The sequence below is a fragment of the Salmo salar genome, chromosome 09 (genome assembly GCF_965601325.2).
Source record: "Salmo salar chromosome 09, fSalSal1, whole genome shotgun sequence".
NCBI classification, from domain to species: Eukaryota; Metazoa; Chordata; class Actinopteri; order Salmoniformes; family Salmonidae; genus Salmo; species Salmo salar.
The window spans coordinates 87,764,153-87,782,445 of record NC_138299.1 but is presented as its reverse complement, the minus strand read 5'-3'; the positions used below and the strand labels follow the sequence as shown (position 1 = coordinate 87,782,445).

The 18,293-nt window shown below is 41.8% G+C and overlaps 1 protein-coding gene and 1 long non-coding RNA gene across 2 annotated transcripts in view; both read right to left on the bottom strand.

Moving 5' to 3' along the window:
- The window catches only part of gpc3 (glypican 3), a 425,503-nt gene extending 412,028 nt beyond the window's left edge, over nucleotides 1–13,475 (bottom strand). The window contains exon 1 of the mRNA XM_045724105.2: nucleotides 12,904–13,475. Within this exon, the coding sequence (XP_045580061.1) occupies nucleotides 12,904–13,069 (166 nt within the window). The 5' untranslated portion in view covers nucleotides 13,070–13,475. The remainder of the gene's footprint in view (nucleotides 1–12,903) is intronic.
- A 971-nt stretch (nucleotides 13,476–14,446) lies between these two features.
- LOC106612043 (uncharacterized) lies at nucleotides 14,447–17,314 on the bottom strand. The gene is made up of 2 exons (XR_001330221.2): nucleotides 17,071–17,314; nucleotides 14,447–15,658 (listed from the first exon to the last, which is right to left on the bottom strand). It is a non-coding gene; the product is annotated as an uncharacterized LOC106612043 (long non-coding RNA).
- Nucleotides 17,315–18,293: the final 979 nt, after the last annotated feature.

Sequence of the window (18,293 nt, the reverse complement as noted above, 5' to 3'; positions counted from 1 at the left end):
TTGAAAATGTCAGTGAAGACACTTGCCAGTTGGTCAGCACATGCTCGCAGTACATGTCCTGGTAATCCATCTGGCCCTACGGCCTTGTGAATGTTGACCTGTTTAAAGGTCTTACTCACATCGGCTGCGGAGAGCGTGATCACACAGTCTTCCGGAACAGCTGGTGCTCTCATGCATGTTTCAGTGTTATTTGCCTCGAAGTGAGAATAGAAGTAGTTTAGCTCTTCTGGTAGGCTTGTGTCATTCGGCAGCTCCCGGCTGTGCTTCCTTTTATAATGGTTTGCAAGCCCTGCCACATCCGACGAGCATCAGTGTCATGTATTTAACCCCTGGTTCATGGTCTGGTGTCATGTATTTAACCCCTGGTTCATGGTCTGGTGTCATGTATTTAACCCCTGGTTCATGGTCTGGTGTATGGTGAATACCAAGACGGAGGATAATGAAATATAAATAATAGATCAAAAAGCTGTGCAGTAAATAACCAGAAAATAAAAAGCTGTGTAAATCAAATGTCCCCCATGGAGTACTCTGCTACCTAAATGGCAACCGTATGCTATTCCCTACATAGTAAACACAGAGCTCTGGTCCAAGGTACTGCACTTTATACAGCACAATCAGGACCAAATGGGTGATACCTGCAATCCAGGCCCACAACCAACACTTCCTGTTCCCAATAATTGATATTAAGCCTGTCCAACCCTTCACATTTCCAATTGACATTAAGCATGTCCAACCCTTCCCATTTCCAACTGACGTTAAGCCTGTCCAACCCTTTCCATATCCAACTAACATTAAGCCTGTCCAACCCTTCACATTTCCAATTGACATTAAGCCTGTCCACATTAATTTACTGTACATCTCCAGGGGCCAAGTAAGCAGAGACACAGCGGGGGCAAAGTGGCCGACACTCTCCAATTAAATGCCTCTAGTTGTTTTAGAAGTTGCTAAGAGATTGTCCTTGAACCTTACAAACCCTTCTATCTCATCTAATTTGTCTCCCAAGACATTGTTACTAATAGCAAGGAGAATGCATTCAGGAGAGCAAGCCGATTTGTTATGCCCTCTTTACACCTTCACGGTGCATGTTTTGTTTGCTGCTACACTGCTCTAATTCCAGTGGGAATGTGATTCTCTGACTAGGAGTGAAAACAATTAACCCGAAGAGCACTTCACCACTCTGACATGACACTAAAACATTGTGGTTGAGATTCAGACACGAGAGAGGCATCAATTTACATACTGAATCATTTGGAATGCCAGGGAGCAACAGACTCCGTCAGTGCAGTGTGACCATGCACCAATCAGCTATACAGTCCAACACACAGTCACAATCCATTCTACTGCAGCTAGAGGACCATGGGGGATTCTGTCCTGCCTCAGGCTTGTATCACTTTAGTTACACTCTTATCACTGTAAATCAGTAAAAAAAAGATATCCTTCTTCCCCCCTATAACAGCATATTGTACCTTAATATCTGCTGGTACTACTTGATACTAAAGAATTTGATGTTAGACAATTTTGTCTTAGCATTTATTTCCTTGAAGTGAGAACGATTGGGACCATTTCACTCACTGACCATGGTTAAACATTCCATCTGAGGAAAAAGACAAAGATTCAAGTCTATAATGCCCTCCTCTAATGTATATGGTGCCATAACTTTATCACAGAGTGACTTTCCCTGCAGTCACGTGGGTCGTACTCGGGCACGGAGGTAAAATTCCCTCAAAATATGCCATTAGTGCCCATTCAAATTAGCCCCAAGGTTGCGTTGTTAAATCTTGTTCCTTTTCTTAAATTAAATACCATGACTGTTTACTCATTAGCTGGCAATGTTGTTTGAAATGTCCGACACAATATACTTTGGTGATATCATTATCAACCTACTGCATACGCCTTAGAAATATACATTTTCATGTACTGGATGTGCTATTAGCATGCTAACACTTATTAAGACAGTCTGGTAGAATAGATCATATAGCTAGCAATCGCAAGCATTCACTGGTTGAAGTTGAAGTAACTTTGGAGTGTAATGTAGTTGACTAGCGACTATGACATGAATATAGTGAATATCATTCACAACATTTGGACAGGAGCTATAATCCAGTTATAATAGAAGAAAAATGATGTGTGTCGTTATTGCTTGAATTCAGGCTTGGCTGAACTGCTTTTGATGGGTTGATTGCTTCTGTACCCCACTTTCCAGGATTTTCGTTGAAAATGTAACTTTCCCATGTGGACCTATGTGGGGTAGAGGTCGACCGATTATGATTTTTTTCAGCGCCGATACCGATTATTGGAGGCCCCAAAAAAAGGCCGATGCCGATTAATCGGCCGATTTCTTTATTTATTTATTTGTAATAATGACAATTACAACAATACTGAATGAACACTTATTTTAACTTAATATAATACATCAATAAAATCAATTTAGCCTCAAATAAATAATGAAACATGTTCAATTTGATTTAAATAATGCAAAAACAAAGCGTTGGAGAAGAAAGTAAAAGTGCAATATGTGCCATGTAAAAAAGCTAATGTTTAAGTTCCTTGCTCAGAACATGAGAACATATGAAAGCTGGTGGTTCCTTTTAACATGAGTCTTCAATATTCCCAGGTAAGATGTTTTAGGTTGTAGTTATTATAGGAATTATAGGACTATTTCTCTCTATACGATTTGTATTTCATATACCTTTGACTATTGGATGTTCTTATAGGCACTTTAGTATTGCCAGTGTAACAGTATAGCTTCCGTCCCTCTCCTCGCTCCTACCTGGGCTCGAACCATTTTTTTTAACATTTTACATTTTAGTCATTTAGCAGACGCTCTTATCCAGAGCAACTTACAGTAGTGAATGCATACATTTCAATTCATTTCATACATTATTTTTTTTTCCTTATTGGCCCCCCGTGGGAATCAAACCCACAACCCTGGTGTTGCAAACACCATTGCAAACACCATGCTTTACGAACTGAGCCACTGGGGTAACCGGAACACATCGACAACAGCCACCCTCGAAGCAGCGTTACCCATGTAGAGCAAGGGGAACAACTACTCCAAGTCTCAGAGCGAGTGACGTTTGAAACGCTATTAGCGCGCACCCGGCTAACTAGCTAGCCATTTCACATGGGTTACACCAGCCTAATCTTGGGAGTTGATAGGCTTGAAGTCATAAACAGCGCAATGCATTGCGAAGGGCTGCTGGCAAAACGCACGAAAGTGCTATTTTGAATGAATGCTTACGAGCCTGCTGCTGCCTACCATTGCTCAGTGAGACTGCTCTACCAAATCATAGACTTAATTATAACATAATAACACACAGAAACACGAGCCTTAGGTCATTAATATGGTCAAATACGGAAACTATCATCTCGAAAACAAAACGTTATTCCTGTTAGATTGCACAACCTTCAGTGTTATGTCATAATTATGTAAAATTCTGACAAATTACCCAAAGTGTTGCATATACCCTGACTCTGCGTGCAATGAACGCAAAATGACACAATTTCACCTGGTTAACCTGTTATGGCTAGGGGGCAGTATTTTCACAGCCGGATAAAAAACGTACCCGATTTAATCTGATTATTACTCCTGCCCAGAAACTAGAATATGCATATAATTATTAGCTTTGGATAGAAAACACTCCAAAGTTTCTAAAACTGTTTGAATGGTGTCTGTGAGTATAACAGAACTCATTTGGCAGGCCAAAACCTGAGAAGATTCCATGCAGGAAGTGCCCTGTCTGACAATTCCTTGCCCTTCTTGATTATCTCTATCCATTACAGAGGATCTCTGCTGTTACGTGACACTTCCTACGGCTCCCATGGGCACTCAGAAGGCGGCAAAAAGCTGAATGGTGGCTTTGCAGGCTCTGGCTGAAAAAAAGTACCGCGTTTGGGTAGTGGCTGGTTACAGTACTGTGAGACTCAGGCGCGTGCCCGCGTCGACCCCATGCTATGTTTTCTTTCGTCTGTTTACCTAAATGCAGATTCCCGGTCGGAATATTATCGCTTTTATACGAGAAAAATTGCATAAAAATTGATTTTAAACAGCGGTTGACATGCTTCGAAGTACGGTAATGGAATATTTAGAAATCTTTTGTCACGAATTGCGCCATGCTCGTGACCCTTATTTACACTTCGGATAGTGTCTTGAACGCACGAACAAAACGCCGCTATTTGGATATAACAATGGATTATTTTGGACCAAACCAACATTTGTTATTGAAGTAGCAGTCCTGGAAGTGCATTCTGACGAAGACAACAAAGGTAATCAAACTTTTGTAATAGTAAATCGGAGTTTGGTCAGGGCTAAACTTGGTCGGTGTCTAAATGGCTAGCCGTGTGTCACGTCCTGGCCAGTATAAGGGTTAATTGTCATTTTAGTTTGGTCAGGACGTGGCAGAGGGTATTTGTTTTATGTGGTTCAGGGTGGTGTGTTAGTTAGGAGGGCGTATGATTTATTATTTCCGGGTTTTGAGTTATGGTCTATGTTGATGTATTTCTATGTGTAGTCTGGTTGATCTGTTTCTATGTTGAGTTAATTGGGGTGGACTTCCAATTGAAGGCAGCTGTGTGGTGTTGCCTTTGATTGGAAGTCCTATATTAGTTGGGTGTGTTTGTCTGTGTATTTGTGGGAGATTGTTCCGTGTTTAGTGTGTGTAAACCTAACAGGACTGTCAGTGTATCGTGCGTTCGTTTTTGTTATTTTGTATGTTCGTTTTGGAATTTATTAACCTCTATGGGCTAGGTGGGACGCTAGCGTGCCACCCGTGGTGCACTCCATCAACAGCAGGTGCATTTCAAGAGCGGCAAATTTGAATCCAAATAAATGTCAAAATTCAAATTTTTCAAACATACAACTATTTTACACCCTTTGAAAGATAAACATCTCCTTAATCTAACCACGTTTTACGATTTCAAAAAGGTTTTACGGCGAAAGCATAAATTTAGAGTATGTTAGGACAGTACATTTACAAGAGTTGTGTGTAATGTTTTGTCAAGTCAAAGACAGGGTCACCAAAACCATAAAACCAGCTAAAATGATGCACTAACCTTTTACAATCTCCATCAGATGACACTCCTAGGACATTATGTTAGACAATGCATGCATTTTTAGTTCTATCAAGTTCATATTTATATCCAAAAACAGCGTTTTACTATGGCATTGATGTTGAGGAAATCGTTTCCCTCCAATAACCGGCAGTCAAGTCAGCGTCACAAATTAAATAATTAAAATTAGAAAACATTGGTAAAATATTATATTGTCATTTAAAGAATTATAGATTTACATCTCTTGAACGCAATCAACTTGCCAGATTTAAAAATAACCTTACTGGGAAATCACACTTTGCAATAATCTGAGCACTGCGCCCAGAAAAATACGCGTTGCGATACAGACTAGACGTCATGTTGGGGAGATCTAAAATCGAAAATACTATGTAAATAATCCATTACCTTTGATTCTCTTCATCAGATGTCACTTCCAGGTATCACAGGTCCATAACGAATGTAGTTTTGTTCAAAAAAGCTCATCATTTATGTCCAAAAATCTCCGTCTTGTTAGCACATGATCTAAGCCAGCCGGACTTCTCGTCATGAACGAGGGGAAAAAATATATTTACATTCGTTCAAACATGTCAAACGTTGTATAGCATAAATCATTAGGGCCTTTTTTAACCAGAACATGAATAATATTCAAGGTGGACGAATGCATACTCTTTTATAACGTATTGGAACGAGGGTACCCAACATGAACTCGCGCGCCAGGTGTCTAATGGGCCATCATCGTTCCATGGCTCTTGTTCGGTCAGATCTCCCTCCAGAAGACTCAAAACACTTTGTAAAGGCTGGTGACATCTAGTGGAAGCAATAGGAAGTGCCAAAATATTCCTCAGCCCCTGTGTTTTTCAATGGGATAGGTTTAAAGTCAATACAACACATCAGGTATCCACTTCCTGTCAGAAAATGTCTCAGGGTTTTGCCTGCCAAATGAGTTCTGTTATACTCACAGACACCATTCAAACAGTTTTAGAAACTTTAGAGTGTTTTCTATCCATATATAATAAGTATATGCATATTCTAGTTACTGGGTAGGATTAGTAACCAGATTAAATCGGGTACATTTTTTTTATCCAGACGTGCAAATGCTGCCCCCTAGCCCTAACAGGTTAAAAGTTCAAAATGAACCATCTCAACTCTGCTGCATATTGGTCCTCATTTTCCGATGATGATTTCGCCATATCGTCCTCCGACGAAGAAATCTCTGACTGAATCTCCCACCAACTAAGGACCAAGCAGCAGAAGAAAAGGGATTTCGAGGTGGACTGGCGGGAGAGATGGACCTGGGAGGAAGTTCTGGACGGGGCTGGACCTTGGCACCAGGCTGGGGAGTACCGTCGCCCACGGGAGGAAATTGAGGCAGCCAAGGCAGAGAGGCGGAGGTACGAGGCCTTGGACGCGCTGAGGGAGAAGCACGAGAGGCACCCCCAAGAAAAATGTTTTGGGGGGGCACACGGGGAGTTTGGCTAGGCCTAGGAAGAGCCGGAAGCCAGCTACCCGTGGTTATATGGAGGAGCGTATGAGGTGGAGAGCGCCATGTTTCGCTGAGGAGCGCACTATCTCCCCCATACGCACGCACAGTCCGGTGCGTGTTATTCCAGCCCCTCGCAGGTGCCGTGCCAGAGCGGGCATCCAGCCTGGTAGGAGGATGCCTGCGCAGCGCATCTGGTCGCCGGTACGCATCCGAGGACCAGGCTACCCAACTCCCGCTCTACGCACGGCTACCATCAGGCCCCTGCACAGCCCAGTCTGCCCTGTACAAGCACCCCGCTCGTGCAGGGCTACTAGTTCCATCCAGCCAAGACGGGTTGTGCAGGAGGTAAGATCAAGACCGACTGTGCGCCTCCATAGCCCTAGGTTTCCAGCTCCTGTCTCTCGTGCGGACCCGGAAGTACGTCAGCCCTGTCTGACTCGTCCTGTTCCCGCTCCCCGCACTAGCCTGGAGGTGCGTGTTCCCAGTCTGGTACGCCCAGTACCAGCACCACGCACAAGGCATCTAGTGCGTAAACCCAGCCTCGCCAGTCTAAAGTCGCCAGAGCTGCCCGCCAGTCAACAGTCACCAGAGCTGCCTGCCAGTCAACAATCACCAGAACTGCCCGTAAGTCAAGAGTCGCCAGAACTGCCCGTCAGTCAAGAGTCGCCAGAACTGCCCGTCAGTCAAGAGTCGCCAGAACTGCCCGTCAGTCAAGAGTCGCCAGAACTGCCCGTCAGTCAAGAGTCGCCAGAACTGCCCGTCAGTCAAGAGTCGCCAGAACTGCCCGTCAGTCAAAAGTCGCCAGAGCCGCCCGTCAGTGAGGAATCGCCAGAGCCGCCCGTCAGTGAAGAGTCGCCAGAGCCACCCACTAGTCAGGAGCTGCCAGAGTCGCCAGACTGCCCGGAGATGTCAGAGTGGCCAGACTGCCCGGAGATGTCAGAGTGGCCACACTGCCCGGAGATGTCAGAGTGGCCAGACTGCCCGGAGCTGCCAGAGTGGCCAGACTGCCCGGAGCTGCCAGAGTGGCCAGACTGCCCGGAGCTGCCTGAGTGGCCAGACTGCCCCGAGCTGCCAGAGTGGCCAGACTGCCCCGAGCTGCCAGAGTGGCCAGACTGCCCCGAGCTGCCAGAGTGGCCAGACTGCCCCGAGCTGCCAGAGTGGCCAGATTGTCCCGAGCTGCCAGAGTGGCCAGACTGCCCCGAGCTGCCAGACTGCCCCGAGCTGCCAGACTGCCCCGAGCTGCCAGACTGCCCCAAGCTGCCAGACTGCCCCGAGCTGCCAGAGTGGCCAGACTGCCCCGAGCTGCCAGAGCTGCCAGACTGCCCCGAGCTGCCAGACTGCCCCGAGCTGCCAGACTGCCCCGAGCTGCCAGAGCGGCCAGACTGCCCCGAGCGGCCAGACTGCCCCGACTGCCCCCTGGCGATGCCAGAGTGGCCCGACTGCCCCCCGGCGATGCCAGAGTGGCCCGACTGCCTGGAACGGCCAGAACCGGAGCCAACTCCAGATATAGGTGGGTTGGGGAGGGGGGGTGTAGCACAGTGCCGTCGTTGACGGCAGCCACCCTCCCTTCCTTCCCTTTAGTAGGGGGGGAATTTTTGTTTTGTAGTTGTTTGGGGTTGTTTTTTTTTTTTAAGGTGCTTCCGGGGTTAGCACCTTTAAGGGGGGGGTACTGTCACGTCCTGGCCAGTATAAGGGTTAATTGTCATTTTAGTTTGGTCAGGACGTGGCAGAGGGTATTTGTTTTATGTGGTTCAGGGTGGTGTGTCAGTTAGGAGGGCGTTTGATTTATTATTTCCGGGTTTTGAGTTATGGCTGGGCTATCTACTGAGAATATTGCAAAATGTGCTTTCACCGAAAAGCTATTTTAAAATCGGACATATCGAGTGCATAGAGGAGTTCTGTATCTATAATTCTTAAAATAATTGTTCTGTTTTTTGTGAACGTTTATCGTGAGTAATTTAGTAAATTCACCGGATGTTTGCGGTGGGTATGCTAGTTCTGAACGTCACATGCTAATGTAAAAAAACTGGTTTTTGATATAAATATGAACTTGATTGAACAAAACATGCATGCATTGTATAACATAATGTCCTAGGGTTGTCATCTGATGAAGATCATCAAAGGTTAGTGCTGCATTTAGCTGTGGTTTTGTTTTTTGTGACATTATATGCTAGCTTGAAAAATGGGTGTCTGATTATTTCTGGCTGGGTACTCTGCTGACATAATCTAATGTTTTGCTTTCGCTGTAAAGCCTTTTTGAAATCGGACAGCGTGGTTAGATTAACGAGTCTTGTCTTTAAAATGCTATAAAATAGTCATATGTTTGAAAAATTGAAGTTTTCGGATTTTAGAGGAGTCTGTATTTCGCGCCACGCCCATCATTGGATATTGGAGCAGGTGTTCCGCTAGCGGAACGTCTAGATGTAAGAGGTTAATATTGCCTGCTAACCTGGATTTCATTTAGCTAAATATGCAGGTTTAAAAATATATACTTCTGTGTATTGATTTTAAGAAAGTCATTGCTGTTTATGGTTAGGTACAGTCGTGCAACGATTGTGCTTTTTTCGCAAATGCGCTTTTGTTAAATCATCCCCCGTTTGGCGAAGTCGGCTGTCTTTGTTAGGAATAAATAGTATTCACACAGTTCGCAACGAGCCAGGCGGCCCAAACTGCTGCATATACCCTGACTCTGTTTGCAAGAGAAGTGACACATTTTCCCTAGTTAAAAGAAATTCATGTTAGCAGGCAATATTAACTAAATATGCAGGTTTAAAAAGATATACTTGTGTATTGATTTTAAGAAAGGCATTGATGTTTATGGTTGGAGCAACGTGTACCTAAGCGATTATATGCAACGCAGGACAGGCTAGATAAACTAGTAATATCATCAACCATGTGTAGGTTAACTAGTGATTATGATTGATTGACTGATTGTTTTTTATAAGATAAGTTGAATGCTAGCTAGCAACTTACCTTAGCTTCTTACTGCATTCGAGTAACCTCGTGGAGTGCAATGTAAAGCAGGTGGTTAGAGCGTTGGACTAGTTAACCGTAAGGTTGCAAGATTGAATCCCTGAGCTGACAAGGTAAAAATCTGTCTTTCTGCCCCTGAACAAGGCAGTTAACCCACCGTTCCTAGGCCGTCATTGAAAATGAGAATGTGTTCTTAACTGACTTGCTGTCACGTCCTGACCAGATTAGGGGTTATTTGTTATTATAGTTTGGTCAGGACGTGGCAGGGGGTGTTTGTTCATGTGGTTTGGGCTATGTATTTAGGTAGCGGGGTGTTTGGTTTATGTGGTTTGGGGTTTGTTAGTCTATGTTCTATGTTAGTATTTTTCTATGTTCTATCTAGTCTATTGTATTTCTATGTTTAGTTAATTGGGGTTGGACCTTCAATTGGAGGCAGCTGGTTATTGTTGCCTCTGATTGAGGGTCCTATAATTAGGAGTTTGTTTTTCATGGGTTTTTGTGGGAGATTGTGCTTGTTTAGCTGTGTGCCTGACAAGACTGTCCAGTTCGTTTGTGTTTTGTATACGTTTATTGTGTTTTCCTTCTTCACCAAATAAAAAGAAGATGAGTATATATTTTCCCGCTGCGCCTTGGTCTCTACCCTACGACAACCGTGACACTTGCCTAGTTAAATAAAGGTCGTCCAAAAATACCGATTTCCAATTGTTATGAAAACTTGAAATCGGCCCTAATTAATCGGCCATTCCGATTAATCGGTCGACCTCTAATGTGGGGCACCCTATTCCACATAGTACAATACTTACACATAGACCATAAGGCTCTGGTTAAAGCTAATGCACTATAATAGGTGCACTATAAAGAATACGGTTCTATTTGGGTTGTCTAATCCATACATGCTTTGAGCACGTAACAGCTCAAAACCTGTGTAACCATGGAAAAGGTTTTCTAATTCGAGATACATGTTCAAGGTCTTAGTGGCTACAACAAAGGTGGCATTATATTGCTGCTCAAGGCACTGTCTGACTATATTATTTTAATTGGATGGTTAGTTAGAAGCAACAGATAGATGGTTATTTAGAGGCAACAGATAAAGCTCCTATGTTTCCACCAAAGACCTACACTGACACAAATACATGGTTGAGGGATGCTGAGAAAGTTGGAGAATGTGAGCCAGAGGGCTGAAGTAAAAAAGTGTGTGGGCTGATGCATGTGATACTGTAGCTAGCTGTAAGAGTCAACTCTATGTGCTTTTGTATTGTTGAAAAGGGCTTCTAATGGGGAGAAAGAAGAGTGAAGACTCCATCCTAAATGGCACACTACTTTTGACCAGAGCCCTATAGAGTCCTCTTTTGGCATCATTAGGCAGCTTTTCAGGAGATGTTATGTTCTGAGGGCCATGACAGTCTGGTTCATATTTATGCAATCCCCTGTAACACTGAGGAGTAGCGCTCTATATAGCCAAAGGAGATGCTCTCCTCTCCTCTGTCAGTTCTGTCAATCAGCTCCCCTCCTCTTCTTTCTCAGCAGGGGGACGTGGTGTGCTCAAACTAGGTGTGATGGATACGCAAGCCCTACAGGTGAATCATGTTAGATCAGTCATCCTTCAACAGAGCAGTACTGCCCTGTTTTACCATTGCTTTGTTTCTGTGTTGAATGAACAGCATTATCTGAGTTTCTGTTGAGGAGCCTGAGTTACAGCCCACATTTAAATTTAAAGATTCATAGGGAGAACCTATGGAAATGAATGTTCTTATGATATGATAAAGGTCAGCCATCTTGGTCAGGGAGTTGGTCAACCATGGTTTGCCAGTGCTATGATAAGATATTGTGTAAAATAAGGAATTTGAATAATTTATCTGCACTGTATGTTTGTTAGCCAGAAAGTTTAAGAGGAATGATTCCATAAACGTTTCAAATGAACTGCCAATATGCTAGCCTGGGTACCAGTCTCTTTAGCTAATCTACTCCATGTTATGTGCCAAAGAGCCGTTGGCAATGACAAGGAGTGGCAAGGAGTGGAACGTTAGCTAAAGAGACTGGTACTCAGACTACCAATATGCCAACATTCCATTCAAACAATGCAGTCAATCCACAGCCATGCTCTGACTGAAATCAGTTGATGATATGACTTAGACAAGTTGTAAATGCAACAAGTACTGATATTGTATCAAATAATAGCACTCACAGCTTTACAAGAAAACAAAAATGGAGACATTTATGATCTGTTTACATATATTTTAGAGTCTATTTATATAGAAAATGTTTATAAATCCAGTATAAACTGTATTTATAATGATATGACAATATTTTATGTTGACAATAATTATATTGTCCGAGAGTAGGTAGCCTAGTCAGGGAGTAGGTAGCGGCAGGTAGCATAGTGGTTAGAGCGTTAGGCCACTACCCAAAAGGTTGCTGGCTCAAATCCCTGAGCTGACAAGGTAAAAATCTGTCGTTCTACCCCTGAACAGTTAACCTACTGTTCACCGGTAGGCCGTATATGTAAATAATAATTTGTTCTTAACTGACTTGCCATGTTAAATAAAGGTTCAACTTTAAATGTATATATATATTACACAACTTCTGATATATCACATGCTTTACTTTTATTTTCCTGCATGAGTAAAATCAGGATTTTGCCTCTACTGCCATTCATTCCAATTAGACTGGTTTGTATTTCTCCCTGACCAATATGACTGCTTTTTTCACCCCATTCTGGAACTTTGAGGGTTTATGACATAACCCCTCTGGGTGGCGAATTAATAGGTTAATAGGTAGAGGTTAATGGAACGCAGACCGTGGGATAGACTGGTGCACATTCAACAAATCTGATCAAACAAAGTGAATATTCGTAAAATCAATCAGGATTTATGCATTGTAAAAGGGCCCACTGTGTGGCTACTAAAGTCCGATTTGAATATATTTGACCGTTTTCGCTGCATAACATTTAGAAGTAGTCCCTTTTCAGGCTTAGAAGTGACTGCTAAATGCTAACTCCCGTTCGTATAAGGGGGAAGCATAGCTAGCATTGAGAAATCGGTGGTCGTTTTGAACTGTAATGCAGTTTATTGTTGATGATGACATGAACCTGTATTGGGGTTGACATCCATACAAGTATTATACTCCGTTTCTACATAGTGTGGAATACACACATAAACAATAGCTATAGTCCGGTCCTCCCCAAGAGGCATAGTACACCTGTAGTTAAGAGTTCACAATGGAATTTGCTAACATGAAATTGCAAACTAAAACAGATAGAATTCATTTCAAATCTAGCACCTTCAGATATGCCTACTGAGGCATTAAACGGTTTCACATAATCTAATCAAACGCAATCTAATCATACGTAAAACATAATGTAATGAGCCGGGTACCAAAAAGAGGTTTGCTATAGTTACCTGAAACTGGGGTCTCCATTGCCCATTTCGACCCGGGGTGCAGAGACTGAAATGACGCGCGCACCTCGTGGCAGCTGGGAGGCACTGGTACCTGTCCGCCCGGTAGGGTGGACGGCAGGCACAGGGCGCACAGAAAGAGCACGCCAGACAGCGGAAACCCGTCCATGGCTCACCCGCACAAAATGTAGCCGATTTGTAAACTTAGTCCGTCACTGCAGTTCCTTGCATAAAATGTCGAGCGCCAAGTCAGTACTTAATCTACAGCAAGATTAACGACCACTGACTAACTGAACAGCGCACTCTAATGTTGCGTTGGATAGGTAGCAGCGCAGCTCCTGACCCCTATTTGATAAGCATCCTTCCGCTCTTCCAATCAAAAGATCACCGACGCCGCGAAACTGCATGTCCTTCTGGGGTGCTGATGTAAGGTGTTCTCCTCAGAGTTCCAGTCTCATTCAAGTTCTACCAGAAACTCGTAGGTATATCTGCTGTTGTTATTTAGAATGTTCGGGTAAAGCGGAACATTGGTGATGATAAAGTTGTAAATCCCCCTTACTGCTTGCGCTCAACTTGCTCCGCCAGGGTGGATGAGCACTGAATCAAGACTACGCGTTATCGCTCTTAATTAGGAGCGCGCGCCACAAACCGGCACCGTTCGCTTTATCCTATGAATTCTCACATAGCACATACTGTATATTCAATTGATAATCGTAAAACAATTTAGCCTATCTGAGATGAGCATCTGAGGATCTCAACTGTTTATTGGCTTATAAAATAAGGTTAAAGCAGAAATGGTGCTCCATGCAAGACTGCACTGCATAAGAATTATTTTACAATTTGACTGAATTGTGTGCCAGTGTTTATACATGCTGAAAAAATACTAATAGTAAAATTGAATAAGTGCCATGTTGTTCTATTACAATTTCCAGATGCATTGTATCCGTTAAACAATGACAATCATTCAAGCATACATTTACATATTTCCAAACATTACGGCTTAATCTGTGTTCAGGAAAACAGTCCTAAATTGTCTATAAGATTTGAAGACAGCAGGATTACAGCACATGGATTTAGCTTAATTAACAGCTGGAATAATTACACTCTATAGTGAGTCCTTTCAGTGTCCCCAATACCCATTGACATGGTAGTTTTATTGGCAACCATGTGTGGCATGCATCATTTTAAATTAACTCTGAAAACAATAATTTCAGGGTGATATGAGCTTTTAGCCATAACACATTTCTTTCTTTATAAATCTTATGCATATAACAACAGGCCTTCCAAAGTGTAATTACACATACCAAAAAAATGTACAAGTACACTGTAACAATGTGTACCATGGTAATATTCTCTGTCAAATCCTGAGTGCTACTGTAGTTTGCTTTCTGCTTTTCTCTTGTTCAAGTGTACAGCAGCACCCCATATGCACCTACTGCCATCTAGTGGGGTACTGGCTATAGCCACAGCTTCCACAGCCTGGTCCTATGAAGGATACAAACTTCTACAGATGTTGCATTTGTAAAGGAAAAGCAATGACAGAAAAAACCCTTCAACGTTCTTTTATTTCAGCAGTTGTGTTAATTGTTTTCAATTTAGAGAAGGAACAAAGTGGATAAATGGCACACTGCTGCTGCTCACATCTGGCGGATTACAGATGTATACTGTGCATCATTTGGTCGATTTTGGCCATCATTAACATTGCGAAGTCTTCCACCCAAAAACAGCAAGACAAACAACAAGCTAAAAACTGCTTGCCAAGCAAATCCATTCTTCCAACCCACACAGACATAACACATCCCCATGCTTGCCATCCCCGAGACCAAGCCCGCGATAACAGCTGCGTTGACAGATTGTCTGCTGCATACTTAACCAAAGCAAAAGTGTTAAACTTGAACATGAGGATATTGCAGTTTTCTGAACAATATAAAACAATACAAAGGGACCCAGGGGAACAGAAGCTCTTCACAGGTTTCTCTGTTTGTTGAGTCTCTCAGGTACAGAGAGTTTTGCATGGATTTGCACAGCGGAAATTTTCAGAAGCTGAAAGCAACCCTGCAAAACTCACAGTAAACCCATGATGTGCCATGGATGGATCTCTTCAAGGTGGTCTCAGTAGTGAGCTTCAAAGGGAGGGTGACCGGCAATACTTGAAGTGCACACACTGCAGTAGGTTCATTTAAACTACCTGCACTGTGAGCACTTTGGAACTGCCAGGACAATACAACATAGAATATTCTAGAACTTGGAATACCCCAATAAAACTTGACACAAACTACAAAAAAAAGGCTGATAACTTGACTAATACGTAATACCAGAAATATGAAAGAACATGCAGTGAGGTAGTGGTATTTACTTTTTATACTAAAACGTTTTCAAAATATAACACTTAATTCCAAATTGTGACATATGCTAGCTCATAGGTCAGAAATGAACAGTGACAGAAAACAGATGAAACTGCTGTCACCAAATGTCCAGAGTTGGGATACAAGTGCTCCAGCCAGAAGGAGCAACTAGGGCAGTAGATACTAGACTATTTCACTAACTACACTAGATGCACCTTAGCTGGAGAACCAGAATAATTAGTGGATAAACGGCACACTACTGCTGCTCACAACATCTGGCGGATTACAGATGTATACTGTACAGAACCAGAATAATTAGGGTTGGGAAAACAGTCAATCTTTTTTCGATGAGGATTGAATGGCGTAATTCTGAGTTGACCTTCCATTTTAGAAGCATTGTATTTGAAGGTCACCTATAAAGAGAAGCAGAAGAACACATTTTTTAAGAACCATCACATCTAAGTTTATTTGTCACGTGCGCCGAATACAACAGGTGTAGACCTTACAGTGAAATGCTTACTTACTGGCCCTAACCAACAGTGCAATTTTTTAAGTAAAAAATAGGTATTAGGTGAACAATAGATAAGTAAAGAAATAAAAACAACAGCAAAAAGACAGTGAAAAATAACAGTAGCAAGGCTATATACAGTAGCGAGGCTATATACGGGCACCGTTAGTCGGGCTAATTGGGGTAGTATGTACATGAATGTATAGTTAAAGTGACTACGCATATCTAATAAACAGAGAGTAGCAGCAACGTAAAAGATTAACCACTTTTGAACAAAAGTCTCAATAGAAAAATCTAACAAATCACCAAAAAGTGTGGCTATTGCAAAGACACTTAACATAATACAATTGAAGTGTTCTTACAGAATTGTAGCATAAACAGTGTGAAAGATGCAACAAAATAGTAAAAATGTATTTCTTCAAATACACATGTTATTTAGTTAGGGTATTATGAACTTAATAACACGTCTATTTAAATCAAATACAAGATTTGGCAAAAGAAAGCTAAAACTGATTTGCTCTTTACAATCAGGATAACGCATGGAGAGGGAGGCGAGGGCAGGCGCCATGATAAATTCAAACAGGGATTTTTTTGGTTTGGTTGTAATGCACTCTGGGCTAGCCTACTCATTTGTGCGATAGAGGGAAATGCATGATCAATTCGATACATACCCGTTACCTGCCTTTACCTTACTCACTGATTTCCTTAGTACCTTTACCTAACCTAAGTATAGAGCAGTAACGTTATATCCATATAGCCTAAAGGTGCCATAACATTTTTCTTGTGTAAGGGGCTTCATTAGCCTACAACCTTTCCAAACGGTGACTTGGAATCTAAATAGAAATACCAATGTGCTAGTTTCTACTTTAAATTAATGAATGATACAACGGGTGGCTTGTTAAATAATTTAATCTGTTGGTGCAGGAATGTGGCCATAAATGCTCATACTATCGAATTAGCCATAGCAACCTGTGGCTAACCTTTTATACGCTACAGTTTTGGCTACTTGCGAGTTATTGCGCAGAGTATTGGGTGTTTGTTTGACTGACCAGCTTTATACTTTTTTACATTCTACGATTTAAAAAAAAGCTTTTAAATTACTCATATATACTATGTATATACCATGTAGAACATAGAACAATCTCTACTTGTGGTTAGCTAAACTAGTCTGCCAGCACAAAAAGCATGACCATCGTGCGCAAAAAGGTTTGAAACTTTTATTCAACAGATTGAATAAAACTATCCCTACATTGCCTAACGGCCATTTTGATTTGTTAAATTAGTTCATAAACAAAAAATCTTGATTGTTCGTATTACCTTTAAGTTGTTTTGAATCTTTACTGGTCGGAGAGTTTTACGAAAGAGGCGCGAACGTATCGTCATGTGATGTGATGTGCATTTCTCGAGTCCCCACTCCCCAACAAAACCCTTCCAGCATGGGAACCACATCCGCTATTAGTCACAATTGCATAATTAACTCAAGCCTTAATTGCGGTTTAAATAACAGTAGCCTACAATTTGATCCCAAAGCAACCTTTTTGGTTTTCTTTCCAAAAGCAAAGTTGCGCGCAGTGATCTGTGTTTACAAATAACTTAATGTTTAAAACAATATGTTGTAATAGATTGAACGTGTTAATCTTGATTAATTACTTTAATTTAAGTTATTGTATAATTACTTTAATTTGAAGTTATTGTATATATTTTAAAGAAAAAGCTTTAGACTAGCATGAAATAGCCTTCTAAAATATTTATAAACGAAAAAAAAATAGACAAAAAAATATTAAACTTCTAAATAGACAATGAAATATCTATAGACAACATAAGGAATATGCCAAATATTACACTAATAACTTGCATGATAAAACATGTGGTTAAAACACTATTTCTATGCATTTTCATATAGATGATGTGTCCTTTAATGTATACTTACCAAGTAAATAAGGGAAGATAAGACGCACCCCTAATTTGTCAACCTGTGATTTGTGGTGGCGCATTTGAAAACAGAAGCAACAACTATTCTCAACATAAGCGAGTGTTCTTATTAGTATAGTTTACCTTGCCACGCAGATGTTGTATTTTCAACTTCAGCCATTCTGGCTGACAACAAAAAGGTTTGCCATGCATGAAATTCTATGAGCATCTATTTTCTCCCCCGCCTGGGGGTGGGGAAATGAGTTCAGACTATGCATTATCGCCTATATGTCCTAAATATACACAGACATTTTGCTTACTTTTTGAAACTTTTCAAACACAAACAATGAAAATCAAATGTTTACCTCAAATTTTAAATAAACTTGTTTCATTGTCCATCTCGCTCTGCCCTCCATTAAATCCTATGGTCAAAGAGTGTGACCTGTAAACCCTACCCCCACATGACTCCACACCAAACCGCTCTAAAGAAGCGCAATTATTAGCGGCCTCAAAGAACATGCTTCACTCAACATTCCCGCGTGTTATTGTGTGTAATCTTTGAGTTAGGGGCTAATTGTTTAAAGTGCAACTTTTTTCTTACAGGTTATTGACCTATTATCTCTTAAATC